The 15,628-nt window shown below is 31.6% G+C and overlaps 1 protein-coding gene across 4 annotated transcripts; it reads right to left on the bottom strand.

The window, feature by feature from the left end:
* Positions 1-7,347: 7,347 nt before the first annotated feature.
* Positions 7,348-14,189, bottom strand: LOC129322158 (protein IQ-DOMAIN 29-like). 4 transcript variants are annotated; one of them, XM_054968255.1, is made up of 10 exons: positions 14,057-14,189; positions 13,845-13,892; positions 13,442-13,522; positions 13,070-13,209; positions 11,414-11,698; positions 10,762-10,950; positions 10,431-10,511; positions 8,863-9,847; positions 8,208-8,277; positions 7,348-7,647 (listed from the first exon to the last, which is right to left on the bottom strand). In XM_054968255.1, exons 4-9 carry the CDS (start codon positions 13,157-13,159, stop codon positions 8,246-8,248), a joined length of 1,662 nt encoding a protein of 553 aa, XP_054824230.1. In that variant the 5' UTR covers positions 13,160-13,209; positions 13,442-13,522; positions 13,845-13,892; positions 14,057-14,189; the 3' UTR covers positions 7,348-7,647; positions 8,208-8,245. The 4 variants fall into 4 exon arrangements, with proteins under 4 accessions (XP_054824230.1, XP_054824229.1, XP_054824231.1 ...); XM_054968254.1 differs by lacking the exon at positions 13,442-13,522; XM_054968256.1 differs by lacking the exons at positions 13,442-13,522; positions 13,845-13,892.
* Between the last annotated feature and the right edge of the window lie 1,439 nt (positions 14,190-15,628).

Here is a 15,628-nt window from a genome sequence, read left to right as displayed (position 1 = left end):
ATAAAAAAACCCAGAATTTTCTCATAATTTAAAAATAACCAAAAAGTCAATTTGCTTATTCAAATAAAGTATCCCTCGGTACCAAATTTTTGTTCAAATTAAAATTTAAAATCATTACATCTACAATCCAATTTACATTGATAATATGATTCATAATGAAAATATATAATAATTTAATTCAAATGTTCTAAATGCTATTTAAATATGTTATATATATTCAATGTCAAAAGAAGATAAAAGAATGCCATTGGCGTAGTAGATTTAAGTTGTTTTTTTTTTTTTCTATAGCGTTCGTATGTTCAATTTTCTCCATGGGTGTTTATTATTATTTTTTTATACTTATAAAAGCGCCACCTCCAGGATATAAAATTCTAGCTTAACGATTTCACTTCCATGATGTTAAAAAGAAAGGCAATACTCATATATTTACATATTTTAATTAGATGCATGCATCATAATAGGCCGCGGGGTCCATGTCTTTCAACTCTCAAGTGCTAACTTACGCAGTATAAACTACAAGTGATTGAATAATTAATATGGTCAGTCTATTATGACTGCTCATGACTTTAGCTTGCTTTAAATTTTTCATAAATGAATTATATAAAAAGTTTATTTTTTTCAATAATTATTAGTTACACAATTACAAAGACTAAATATGAAATTTTTTTTCTTTTTTAGCTGTTGAATAATTTTTACTAGTTTTATTAATAATTATAGACCTAATTAACTCAAGGAACAAATTAAACTTGACTTTACTTGGCATTAGTCTAGACCAGTTTGGATGTATCATGAGTTTTGAGCATATAATTTTAAATCCCACCTTTGATCAGCATTTTCATTCATCGGAGAGAAGAAAAGATATTTAAAATTGAAAGCCTTAAATTTGGAAGCTTTACAATAGAAATTTAAAGTTAAAATCCTATCTTCTGAAACTTTAAATTGTTTTAATTTTCCTTTTCGTTTGTTACTATCAACAATCTTCTTCACCATCTGATTGGAATGAGCCATAGCCTTGCACTGTAAAGAATTTTATTTTTTTAATATGATGTAATCGGGACCTTTTTATTTTTAAACAGTCCATAAAATAAAAAATCTAAACAACTTCTCCAAGTAGAAATGATTGAATGAATCCACCCATTATAATCTTTGATACATTTATACTGTTATTCATTTATAATTGTGATAATTATAAGACAAAGAAGCAAATGATTCAAAAGATGATATTTAGAGGAATTCATAATTCATGTAAAGTTCTTGGTTTATGTAAAATTGTGTTTTTATTGTATTTGATTTTTTAAAAATATGTTAAATATTATTGTGTACATATAATTTATTCATGTAGTTGTGTAGATGACAAGTCATGGCATCAAGAGTGGTTATTGTCAACCTAGTAGTCCTGTGACACCACAAAATGGTGTTAGATCATTATCTCCTCCTCACCAATCTCCCTCTATTGGCATATCTAATCCCTCTATAGGATTTACAGTAGAGCCCATTATATCATCATCTTCAAAAGATGGGAGTCAAGATCCCACCAATGGTTGAATTTTAATGGTACCTGATAATGAGACATAAATTGACAATTTTGCAACGTTATGTTATTATAAATTTTATATTTTTTTTCCCTATAAATTTGAACTTTTACAACAATTGGGCTCGTATATGTAAATATAGATTTAACCTTGCCAATGCTATTAGGAGTTTCTAGTTGAAAATTGTAATTAAATTATTTGTGTTGTTATTCTTTATCTAATTAATAATTTATGAATATTTTATTTTATACACAGACCTTTTAAAAGGATACCACAAAATGATGTGAGAATTAAAAGCTAATTGGAAGAAAAAGTGTGGTGATATCTTGAGAAAGCATATGACTAGAGTTAGGAGTTCAAGTGTTGGGCCAAATTTGATTCCAGTGTAGAAGAATTAGAAGTACAATGCAATAAGCTAAAATATCATAACAAAAAACAAAAGGCTAAAGTTAATCGAGCCTTTAGCAAAGGAAGCATGAAGAATAGATGTGGTAGCTTTTCTATATCTGAGCATATATATATATATATATGAAAGATGGTAAGTTTTTCAATTCAAATTACTAATTATTTCTCATATTGAATTAATATTTCTAGTTACTATTAATAATCATAGATTGTAGATCTTGGGAGGGAGCCAACAATGATTGAGCTATTTAAATGCACACATTATAATGAAAAAAATGGATAGTTTGTTTATCAGAGGCTAGTTGATGTATATCTATATATATTTATATATTTTTATATTTCTATGTTTTGATTTGTTATTGAATTATATTGATGGCTAGAGGCCTAACTACCAATGGCGTGATTCATTTTATCATTGGAACTGTTTTCTTTTATGCTTGATAAATTTGTGAGTTAGGCTTGAATGAAATTGATATAAAATTGCACTTCTTATTGTATTTTTTTATAGAATGTTGAACCTTTGCATTTTAATTTTTCTTTATAATCACTTGTCAAATTGTTGAGTTACATGAATTCTTGTCATTCTATTTGTAAAGTTATAAAATTAAGTTAAATTATAATTTAACCACCTCTCTTTTTATAGGAGCACTATATGATTCTAAAGAGGTTTAATAAATCGTCTAGTCAAGTAGAGCTCCTAGATAGGGATCCACCTCTTGAAAAATAAAAGCAGCAGCCTGTGCTAATGATTTAGTATTAATTGTGGTTGAAGGATGTTGGTTGGTGTTAATAGGAAGGGACCCATTTTTGGCATTGGATTTAAGGCTCCTTCATATCATGGATCTTGTTTTATGGAGGATGCCTCTTATCATATAGGATTTCATCCAGAACTTGAGCATAAGCTTCAAAAGCATGTGGGTGCTTTGATAGAGATCAACCAAAAGTTTGTGTCAATAATAAATGAGCAGCAACAAGAGCTCAAAGATTTCCAAAAGAATTTTAATATCTTTCTCAAGCTTATGCCACTTGTAGAGGGAGAAAATGGAGATGATGAAGCTCATGATTCTATTTAATTTTGTTTATGATTATGCCATTATGTTGTTTTTTGACTGCTTTAAATGCTTTTGAAAGATTCTACTATGATTTGACATTTGAGTATGATTGTATCGTAATTTTAACTTCTGAATGAGATATTTAGTTAATTCTTTTAATATAATTCATCATGATTTTGCCAATTTTTTATATATAAAAATATGGTTGGAAACATGGGTGTTAAGGTGTGAGTTTTGGGAGTTGGAAGTGAAAATTTAGTTGCTATTTAATGATATTGGTTGTTGATAATTATAGATTATTATTATCATATGAATTTGAACCCGATCCTAACTCAAGGAGCATGTTGTGTTAGAAGTAACCTTTAATTTTTTAAAAATTTAAGGTAATTAAGGAATCTATAACTTATACTATTTCTTGTTAAAGCGATTTAGGTTGTTTTGTGAATATGGCTATTGGAGTAATTTTATTAATATTACACGACCCTCCTTTCATCACTGCTATTTTGCTAGCTGCAAATTTTTTTCAATGGAATTTTAAAATCCATCTCAATTGGAGATGCACTGTTAGGGATGGAATATTTGTCCCTAATTTTGGGGTGAAGGTTAGTTTCGCAAAGGCGTCCAAATTTTGCGGTGGATTTGGGTGTCACAAGTCTGTCCCAAAATTCTGTGAAGGAATTACCATCAAAAATGCATGCTATATTATGAAAGAAAATCAGTCGCAAATGCGTTTCGAGTTATGTAAAGGGCTATGCTGTCAAAAATTTGTCCCAAATCTACCCAGTTACAAAACAATTTTTTATTATTTATAAATTTTTAACTATCATTTTTTAGTATTGAAGTTCCCCAATATGGAACTCATAACAATTACAAACACCATTTTGGATTCATTTGTAATGTTCTACTAGAACCACAAGTGAAAGGGTTTATAAGTATGAAGGATTCTTTTAGGATTGTCAAACTCGTGAGTTTAATAAGTAGTCTAGTGACGGAAATATATAAAAAGATTTATGAACTCTTAAAAAAGATGTTTAATTATGAAAATTTTTCAAGCAATCAATATCTAAGTAGAAATGGTAGGAGCTAGCTATGAGCGCCACTTAATGAGTACAAGGTCCCAAGTTCCTGCGTGAATGTAGAAAATCTTTTTAGAAGAGCAATTTCTAGTTAAACCTAACAATGCTTGAATTTGACTCAATCAAACAGTTAAAGAAAAAAACAAAAAATAAATGCTTTTTCCTTAATTATCATTCAATCATGCAAAAAGGCTATATATGATATTAGCCAAAAGGTCAAAAAAAAATTCAAGCGTTAATTGAGAAGCAACCATACAAGTGTGAAGGCTGATGATATAAGTTTATGACAAATATTAATAGAAATTAAATTTGGAAGCATTAAGTGACACCACGAGTTCCCCCAAACACTTCAGCAAGAGAGAGCGCATGTATATGTGTGTAATTTATTTAAACGAAAGCCAGCTAGAGACTTAAACTAAAGCTCTTTCAGGGAGTGAGTGATCAAGGAAGCGGCATTGTTATTAGAAATGAATTGTTTTAACCGAACATGCATGAAACTTATATCTTTTAAAACTGGTGGTGCAGTAATATTTTGTTCTTTGCCATGATGCGTAATTAAAACCCAAAGAAGCGCGGGAGTGGTGATCCCCTTCACTTGGCAGGAGGGATTTAAATTTGGAGGATAACATTAAAGTTTTATATAAAAAAAATTAATTATTGTAAGATTCATTAATAACTAACTTATACAATTTAATTCAATTGTCAGTTAATCTTGCAGTAATTAATGGTTTTATGTAAGATTTGATTGTAATTCTCCCATTTAAATTCAAAAATGAAATGACTGCTCTCTCTCCTTAAAAAGAAGAGAACAGGCGGAGGAGGACACCGACCAATCATCTAAAAAGTCAACTACTCAATACACATTTTCTCCCTGCATACCGAGCTTCACTCAACGTGACTTTGCTCTTAGGCGCGCTTAGGATTTGTTTCAGTTTTAGTAACTCCTACGTTTTGTATGCATTGTACTCACTCCCATTTTCCTTTACTATACTTAATTTCTCCCAAAACTAAGCTCGTTGTGTGGAACAGTCATGGTTTGATCCAAGGAAGTTGAGGTAAAGAACCTTGAGAACCCACAACACTTCAATTGAAGATTTTCTCCTCAGGCACGCCAAGTGTGCACAAGAGGGTACTTGATCCCTTCCACGCCAACAATCTTTTTTGGCGCATGCCTTATGGGATTAGTTGCTGGAACCATGTCGAGAACACGATCACAGGACAATAATAAGAACGAAACTGAATCTTAGGGTCCAAAATGTTGTGCTGCAAGCACAATGCATGAGTCGATCCCAGGACATCCCAAGGATGAAAGGGAGGAAGAATTCCCACTCTCAGAACCACATCCTCATCCTGACTACGATCGATAAGCCAAGTTCAAGGCTACTTGCTGATGACATAGTCGTGTGCTGGAAGTCTAAGCAGGCCCTGAGAGCCATTCAGAGAAACATCGAATGCCAGACTGAGAAGATGAAGTTACCCTAGGCTAGCCCACAAAGGTTAGAAAAATGAAGTCAAGAATTATTAAGAAGCAATCAAACATGTGTTTCTTGCATGAAGTTTGTCTGCATTGCAGGTTTTGAAGCTTCAAGTGACACCAAGAGTTCCCCCAAACACTTCAGCAAGGGCATATACATATATATATATATAATATCAACATAAAGATGGCCCTCAATGAAGTGTTCAGGGGAACTCTAGGAGAACACCTGGAATATATAAATATATGTATACACACACTTCTCAGCTTATAGCTTCAAGTGTTTTCTTTGGCTTCTTGTTAGAAAAATATATGCTAACCTCTCATATTTATAGTAGTTTTGATCTGTTGTTATTCAGGAGATGTGTTATCACAGAGATGTTATATAACCATATAAAACCAGAAGTTCTCTCTAGAGATGAACCTGGACGGATCTTTTGTTCATGTAGAGGATGTGATGATGACCAAGAAAGAATCTGTACCAGAAAATATTCCAATTTGCAAAATATCTTATCTGCTTGTTGCAAGTTTTCATTTTCAGGTATTAATTTGACATAAGCGAAAATCAGAGAAAAACAATCATTTCATTAATTTGCAGAATCTGGAATGTGAATTGTGGTCAGAAGGAGGAAGTGGATGTTTAATGAGCCGACTTGAAGTTGTCTTGCTCCTAGTCAAATTTATCAAATACTCCTTCTATTTTCAAATATAAAGGAAACTATCATGTCTCTTTATTTTTATTTATAAGCAAAATAATAAATTTCAAAAAGAATTCATCATATTTTTTAAAAAAATTATCCTTTATAATGTTTACTTTCACTAGACAATTTTATTTTATTAAAATTTTTAAATTTCAAATATAATTATTATACTTAAGTAACTTTCTTAAATTGTGTAAATTAATTATTTTTTTCCTGCATTTTTTTTATTTGCCAATATTTTCTCCTATATTTGAAAATAGAAGAAGTATTAGTCTAATAAGAGCATATTTAATTGCCTGGATCAATGGAATTAAGGACTTCCATTCCCTTACCATCCTTGATTCTGTCACAAATACTATATCAAAGAACCTCACAAGTGAAATAAAATTTATAAGTATGAGATATTCTACCACCTAATAGGCTAGTTTTTTAAAATAAGCTCTCATTTAATACTTGTACTGCTCATGACATATTCTTCTCAATTAAAAATATGTTTATAAAAAAACCTACAAAGGCATAAATTAGAAGAATGAAGTTACGGGCAAGCTTCGTTGCCACAAATTGATCCGAAGGTGTGCTTCTCTCATTCCATAATATTTCTCACAATCATGACCAGGTTCAAGAAAATGAGTATTCACTTTCAGATTCGTGTACATGTCAAGCTTTTCTTTCAAAAGGGCTCTCAATCTATATATCTCTATGCAAAAATGTCGATATAAAAGATAACTTTAGTATTGCCAAGTGGTTTCATTATTTTTTAAAATTTTTATGATGTTCGAAGTACAGTGACGCATTAAATCTAAATATCTCTTTAAGTATAAATTTAAATATTAATTCATTATATTGTGAAGGATTAATTCTTTCTACAAAACCCAATCCCTGCTTATTTATTAAATCTGTATATTTAAACATAATATAAAAACTCTTATAAACCTCATTGACCATGCAACCTCTTCTTTAATTCCATGCACTCCATTGAACCAGCACTAATTATAATTATAATTATTAAATAAAGATGATAAATTTAAAATGTGATTAATAGCACTAAAAATTCAAACCCTTTGAAAGGGCGAATTTATTCCTCAGTCAACCACAGATACGGCCTCGTAAATAACGTGACATGAGCCTACATTTTATTTCATTTAAATTTAAAAAAAAATTGGAGGAAATAACTTGCCTTAGTCACTACCAAATATCTCGACATAAGCAGAACAAATGACTCGACTTGAAAAGATTATCTCCATTTTCAAATTTTTTAAGTATTTGACCTGAGAACAACAATAATACAGATATGGCAAAGCGTCGGGGAAGCAAAGCCAAGGCATGTCCACAAGCGACGAATCATAGACAATTAAACATATATACCACCAAACTTTGATATCTGAGGCTTCAAATATGACAACCCTCCTGTTCATATAACCAAAAGAGAAAGAATGAGTAAAGAAAAGTGCTATGTTAATCACAATTTTCTTTCTTTTTTTACTGAGGTTAAATGACAAATTTGCTCTAAAATTATATGTCTATGAGCATTTAAGACTCTAAATTCATTTTTAATATAATGTTCCTTAAACTTTTCAAAAAAGATGCAATATTATTGTTAACAAATGTTGAATTTGACCATTAGTTGACAAAAAATTATTAAAAAAAAGATCTCAAAAATTATAAAAAATGACCAAGAAAATTATAGAAAAGGACCCTATAAGAAAACTAAAAAGTTTCCTATAATTTTTTGATTCTTTTTTTGTATTTTGTGAATCTCCTTTCTATAGCTTTTTTATTCAACTAACAGTCAAAATTAACAATTGTTAATGACAAGGCTGATATTGTACCGTTTTAAAATATTGAAGGGTCATATTATACTAAAAACGAGTTTAAGATTTTCAACGCACCTAAACCTATGGTTTAAGGGCAAATTTTTCCTTTAACCCTTCTTTCTTTTTATTTTCAAAAAAAAGAGAGTAATTTACCCCTGTCGAAGTTTCCATGTACTTAACAATTGGTGAGATCACCTTCTCCACTGGGGTTGGATGAACTTCTCTGAAATTGGGAAGAACATCATAGAACGCCATTGGGGAGAAATGGAGACATCAAAGATCTATGATAATAAATCACACACACACACACAATTTTTTCCTGATGCACAATTAAGATGAGCATTTAGTGTTCACTACAAATCTCGCAAAACACAATGTCTTGAATCAAGAAAAATTATTTTACCAACAAGCTGATTAGCCTTTGCAGTCTTGATCAATTCCCGGACCAGTTATAGAATCACCATGAATGCACCACGGAGGACAGAATTTCCCTCAACAACATAACCCATAATGTATGTGTGCGTGTGTGTGTCAAGACTATATTTCAAAGGCAACACCATCATAACCAATTAATCATCTAAAAGACAAGTGAAACCAAGCCCAGAGGTATAACTAATCTGCAAATGGAAAGGTATAAATAATAAGCCCAAGCCTTAATGACTTAATGGCACGAAAGCACCTCACAAAGTTCGAACCCCTGGTAGGTCATGGAATGTGTGTGAATCCTCTTCCCTATGGTGAAAGTAGGGTGCGTGTGTATGCGTGAAATTCAAAAGAAAAAAATAACACAAAATCCTGAATTTCTTACCAGCACCATCCCTTAATGATGACAGAGATATATCAGTCCTGATCATTCCTCTGCTGCCTGTGTTTAACAGTCGTTCTGGTCTTGGGGAAAATAAGCCAAACTTGCCATTTAATGAAGAAGTGAATGAATAACGCCTGGTTATACCATTTTTATCCACCAAGTCACCAGCAAGCCTAGGAGAGCCTTGAGCTCTTAGCTTAGCTTTTGCAGATTCAGTAGGGGCCATATAGCTAGGAAGTCTTGGAGTGCTATGAGAACTGTCATTATATTGATCATTGAAATTGCCAGGCAGTGAAGCTCTTCTTAGGGAGTTCGGAAAGTTCATAGTAATTTTCAAGTCCTCACTGTCTTCGCGACCAACTTCTCTACCATTCTTTAAACTAGTCTGCGACTCAGCAATAGAATGATTGTGTGATTCCCCATGCTCATCTTTTGCTTGCAATCCAAGGCTTTTTTCAAGATCAGATTGCTTTGATTTTGACACACCCAAATTTTTCTTTTTATCTGCTGAAACACGAGCACCCTGCTCTGAAACATCAGTGACGGCATGACCCGAAAGTTTTCCAGTGATGTGTTTCTTTTTCTCAGGGGCAACCTCAGATCTACTAGAAACACTCTGCGTCGAAGACTTCTTAATATGATTTTTTATTTCTTTTTGTGGATGTTCCTGACATGACTGCACTGGGTGGCTTGAAACCTTTTTTGCAGGCTGTTTAAGTTTGTTTGACTCTGAGGTCAAGCCATCATCGACTTTCAAACCAGAATCTTTCTTGATATTTCTTTTAGCTTTCCCCTTGTTATTTTCAAACGTTTGACAATTGCTACTCTTCTCATTGGACTTTAAGTCAAGTTTCTTCTCTGATTTGGGAAGAGGTGCCCAAAAGTTTGACCTTGTCCAACGCTCAAGCCACTTCCAAGTGAAGCTAGGTTGTCCAGGATCAAAATTAAGATGGAAAGAAACTGGTGAGGATGAGGAGGCCAGAAGCTGCAAGTGATAAAGAACATTATGATCTCACCTTTGCCTTCAAATTAAAAATGAAAACGAAAATGAGATCAAAAAGAGGTCATGCATTATTTTCATCTATTCCTTCCCAAAACGAAAATGAATAGCACCCAAATTTTTCTTACATAGCTGTATCAGATATATAAGAAAAATTTGGGTGCTGTTCACCTTTCTCAGGTTCAATTGAATAGCACTTAGCTGCAACTGAACAGGGGGAAAAAACCCTCAATGGACCACAAGATATTTACTGGATAATCATATCTTACTACCTATAGCTTAAATAGGCCGAAAACAGCCTAGTGTGGAAATCCAGGTCAACTTGCCCAGTTGAACCAATAAATCATTGAACAAGTGCCGTGATCGGTTTGATAAAATATTTTGTTTATGATCAATTTGATCATAATTCGACTATGATTTTGACATTAACCCTTGAACTAGTGCCTTGACCAGTTCAATAACCAATCCAGTTTTTAGTACCTTGAAAAAGAGTGATCATACTTCCTCAAATTACCTAAAACTGTACAGTTACTCTCCTTATACAAGGAATTGGAAGAATTATTCCTACCTTGTTAACAAAGACACTGGTTGACAGCTTCTCTGCCGGAGCAGTTGTAACTACTCCAGTAGAATTTGAACATTTAGTATCCTGACCAAAGAAATGTTAAAAGGGGTGGTCAGTATGGTAACAAAGAGGAAAGGAGAATGTAATTGCTGGCAATTAGCTTTTCATCTATAACATGGAATATGTACACTAAACCAAGAAAACTTTCCAACTGTATGATACAGAACACCTTATGATATTAATGCTTGAGAAATGTTGAACAAGCCAACTAGGAAAGTTAGGGAGATTAACCCACAGATCATTGCCTGGATTAATTTAGTTGAAGAATATTTACCTTGAAATTTTTGAGGACAGCAATCCCAATATCAGAATGTCTAACCTTGTGACCACGAACTAACGCTTGAACTTTTACAATTCCCTTCACACAGTATAAAGTAGAAACAGCCTGCCTTCTAACCAAGTGGCCTCGAATAAGAGCTTGCAGTTGTATGACACCTTTTAATGTTTGAAATGCCCGCCATGCCTTCAAATAAGTTATGCAGAAACCACTTTAATCATTCATTGATCATTCTAGACAAAACACACAAGATCATTAATGAAATAACATGTTATTTTTCTTCACAACTCAATACCTTAAATTTCAAATTGAAAAGACAATGTTGTGTCAGTATTTGTCAAGATTTTCTCAAGTTAGAAAGTATCAGCCAGTATGACAAGTATATTTTAACCAAGATTATAGATTTTAAAATTCAAACAATAATATCCTAAATATTCTAAAATAGAATCGTCAAGTTGAGGAAAGATGAGAAATTTCAGCAGTGGACAAAATTACATTAGGCACCAAATAATAGATGGAAAAGAAAGTAGACATACTTATTACTACAATAAAATGATTTTCTTAAAATCTTGTTGCAACATGGAATAGATAGAAGTTTTATAACGTTTAAGAAATGAAAGGAAATTGTACAAATATAAGATGTTACTACCTGATAGCTCCTAAAACCAGCCTGAATTTTTATAGCAGCTTCAGCAAGCCTGATTTTATCAGCATCATCCAGTGAGCCGGAATCAACAGCTTCTGCATTGTTCTCTTCAACCCCAGCTGAGAGAATGTTCCCGTCATTTGATGATCTACAAACAACTACCTTTTCCAAGAGCACTTCTTTACTAGCATCAGATCCAGATGTAGGTGGGGATATCAGTGAAGAATCAGGAATATAAGGCACAGGTGCCTCAATACAGGCCAGCACATCCAGGTTGCTTGAAGGTTTCTTCGCAAAAGGATGGGGATCACAATTAGAAACTGCTAAGGAGAGAGACTTAATATACACCCTGATTTCCCCAGTATGCATTCCTTTTCTAGTTCTACTCATAAATTAAGTACACAATAATGGAAGCAAGTGTCTCTATCAACAGGAAAACATGCAATTCTCACAGCACAAGTTTCAAATTGTCACCTCTTCCTTCAAAAAGCATGAAAAGCTATAATACTTATTTTTTGCAGTTGTAGTCAAATATAGTTTACCAGTCATTTACCTATCTCCATAACCTTTTTCCTCCATCAAAATGTTTTGGCATTTTAAGTAATACCAAAACAGGTCCAAATCCAGTCAAAGAATTTCTAACTTTGTTTGCAACTTATAAAATCACAACGAAAAAGTACAAAAAAAATGTAAAAAATAAATAGTTTAAACTTGAAATGGGAAAAGAAAAACGAAAGGGGAAAAGGCACTAAAACGCACCTAGCGCATCATCCTTTTAATTGGTTTACTAATGAATGTAAAGTATATAATTTTAAATACTTGTTCTAGATTGTATCATTCCATATAATTTATCTGCCAATGCAGGATATCAAACAACTAACATACTTACGTAAGGGATGCAATATGAAACAAAAAAAAAATATTCCATCAACCAGTGGCACATAAATCAGACTTTTGCTTCTCCACTTGTTTAGGGAAAAGAAAAAAGAAAAGAAACTTATTAATGATAAATAAACAAGTCCGTGATAGGCACATTCGTCCCAGCCAATAATGCAGATTATATGCTAAAAGTATCCATGCTGGAGTTCAGGGACAAATAATGCAAGAAGATCACCCCTTTAAAATGACACTAAAGTAACATTGTGATTAGAGGAAGGCTAATCCATTGATAATAGGTAATGAGTTATGTCTTTATTCTCATTTTTTTTCTAGATTAGAGTTATCTTAGTAACTTCATTCATGGTTAGATCTCCAAAACAAAACTATTTGGCGCCATGTCCATTCAGCTACCAAAGAATTATTGATGAACTATCAGCTTTGAGTATATTCAGCAACAACTGTCTCCTTAGTTGTGTGGTGCAGCCAAACCATTTCTATGATAGGTATGATTGATAGGTTAATTTTCTTCTTCCCGAACAACTCTCTTTCCTGTAAATTCCTAATCTATACAGACTTGAAGTCTAGGTACAAAGCCTAAAAAAATCCCTTTCTTTGTAACCTCAGCTTGATTACTCCTTAGCTCTATCTACCTTAGAATCTATCAAATCTGAAAGAGTGTTATTTTCATATACAATGTAGAATTGCAGATTAGCCATGACAAATCATATACATAAAAGGTTGTCAAACATGACAACTAGGAAAATCAAAGGAAAAGAATACCAAGATATTTTTTTTGCTTGATCGATTAGACTTTGGTGATTTCTTCCCTGAAAACAAGGTCTTTATCCATTTCCCCGGATCTCTTCCCATTTTGGAGAAGATCAATGATTCAGGAACCAGAGAGCTCAAATGTCATAAATCTGCAAGACGATTATATAATTGAACCTCAATCATACATCGACGTATCAATATCTATAATCAAAATAGGATCAATATCTACTTTAATTTTACTGTTATAAATTATGATCTTTTTTATTTGCATGTCTCGAAAAAAACACTTCATGTGCAATTACTCGGGCCGGACACTGCTATAGTATCAAAGCTTAATTAACATGAAGGAGACAACAAAGGATGAACTATTCGTCAAAGTACCACTATAATGAGACGTGATCTTTTCATCGATCATAGTGCAAGTGGGCAAGACCACAAACTTACGGTTTTGAAGCTTGGTACCTGTTATGCACAGAAAATAATCATGGAGAAATTTTTTTAAAACCAAACAATTGACATTTGACTCTGTTTACTATGATACTGACAAACAAAAAATAGGTCCAATGACCTAAGATGCTAGACCAACGGATGCAATTAATTTTGCATACTACCAGATACCAACCAAGAGTCGAATTCATATTTAATTTTTTCCTTAATCCTTCTAAAAAGAAGCCGCAAAAAACCGATCAAAACCAAACAAAAGCAATTAAGACAAAGTGGAAACCCAGTAAAACCAGGCTGAATTGAGAATTATTGAGGCCAAATAAGCAGATCAAAGAAGTACACGAAACGCAGCGGAAGTAGAATCAGCAGGAACGGCAAGCCTCCATGGCTAACAACAAGACAAGAAGGAATAATATTAGGAAGACGGAAAAATCAACGAAAGCAGCAAGGAATCAGGAAAAAAAGGAAATGAAGATCAAATTTGAGAACGAATGTTGAGAAATTAAGCAAAAGATATGAGTACGAGAGAAAAGAGGTGAAATGTAAATGTACCAATCATGACGAAGAAGAAGAAGGTGAACTTCGGAGCAAAGTTTGCCTTCTGTTGCAGCAGTGACCCTGGCAGAGAGAGACATGGGAGCTAACATAGCTCATGCTAATGCTTCCTAGATTCCTCCCACGAGGTTTGATTTTTGCAGAAAACGGTTATTATCATTTATTTATTTACTTATTTATTAGGATTGTTATCACCATCATCATCATTTTCTTTTGTCGTTTTCCCCAACCCCCACAAAAATAAGCATTTTGTTATAGCTTTGCTGTTATTATTTAGTATTTATAAAAAATATTTAATAAATAAATAAATATTTAGGAAATAACATTACTTTTTTAGCTCCTGTCTTTTAATTATCACTCCATTTTTCAAACTTTAATTCATTAAAAATTTATAGTGATTGGCTACCTCCTTACAATATGAAAAATCAAAGTTTAAACCTTAATATAAAAAAATCTACATTTAATATCAAATCATGTTTTAAATTGGACTCAATCAAAAAAAAAATTAAAAACTATAATTAAACCAAAAATAAAAAAATTATTTAGAGTCAAAATTAAAAAAAATTCGAGATGAAAAGTTATATTTAAAAATTTAATATTTTCTGAAACTTTTTTGAAAAAAAATTCTAAAGACTAATATTATTAGTTGTAATGTAGTATTTAAAAAATATAAATGAACTCTACTCTCTCGATTCAAAATATAATATATTTTTATAAGGTAATATGTTAAAAATATAAGGTGTTTTGAATTTTTAAATTATAATTAATAAGTTTTTATTTTTCAAAAATATTTTTAATTAAAGAGTGTAATTAATAAGATTTTTTAATTAAAATATTTTATTAAATAAGGATAAATATAAAATGACTGTATAATTTTAAATATAATTAATTGACTCTTTAAAATATAATTTAATAAAAATATTTTATGATATTTAACAGAGAGAGAGAGAGTACTTGGTAATTTTACATTTTTACTTCAATGCACCATATTAAAAAGAAGTGAAAATCTTACCTAACTTATGAGATTTAAAAAAATAAAGAATAAGGAATTGAAAATAAGACATTATGAAAATTTTAAGATTTGGTGACAAGAATTTAAAAAATAATAATAATAATGCTTAACATATAATCCTGAGCTGTACTTATTTAATACGTCTTATATTTGGATTTCTTTCCCCCTTTGACCGCAGAGTAAGATGCCGAATCCAATCCTAATGACAAGATGTGATGATTGGGATCCATGCTTATGTCGTAAAATGAATAAAAACAGAGCCTGAATTTGATGAATAATTTATAAAATTATAAAGTCAAATCATGTAGTCAATATAAAAATTTTATTAATAAACTATTTATAAATATTTTTATAAATACTATTTAAATTTAAAGACATATTTTAGCTCGAGTGAATTTTTAAAAATTTAATTTACTTAAACTTTTGTTTATAGAAAAATTGTTGTCAAATGTTTTTTTTTTGTATGAAAAATATTATCATGAGAGAAATGTTTTAAAAGTCAAACTAGATGTTAAATTAAAAAAGTTAACAGTCTCAACATCACGATTAAAAGTAAT

The sequence above is a fragment of the Prosopis cineraria genome, unplaced genomic scaffold, assembly GCF_029017545.1.
Source record: "Prosopis cineraria cultivar Desert tree isolate PC_DT_omini unplaced genomic scaffold, ASM2901754v1 PC10, whole genome shotgun sequence".
NCBI lineage: Eukaryota > Viridiplantae > Streptophyta > Magnoliopsida > Fabales > Fabaceae > Prosopis > Prosopis cineraria.
This window is presented reverse-complemented; position numbering and strand designations above follow the sequence as displayed.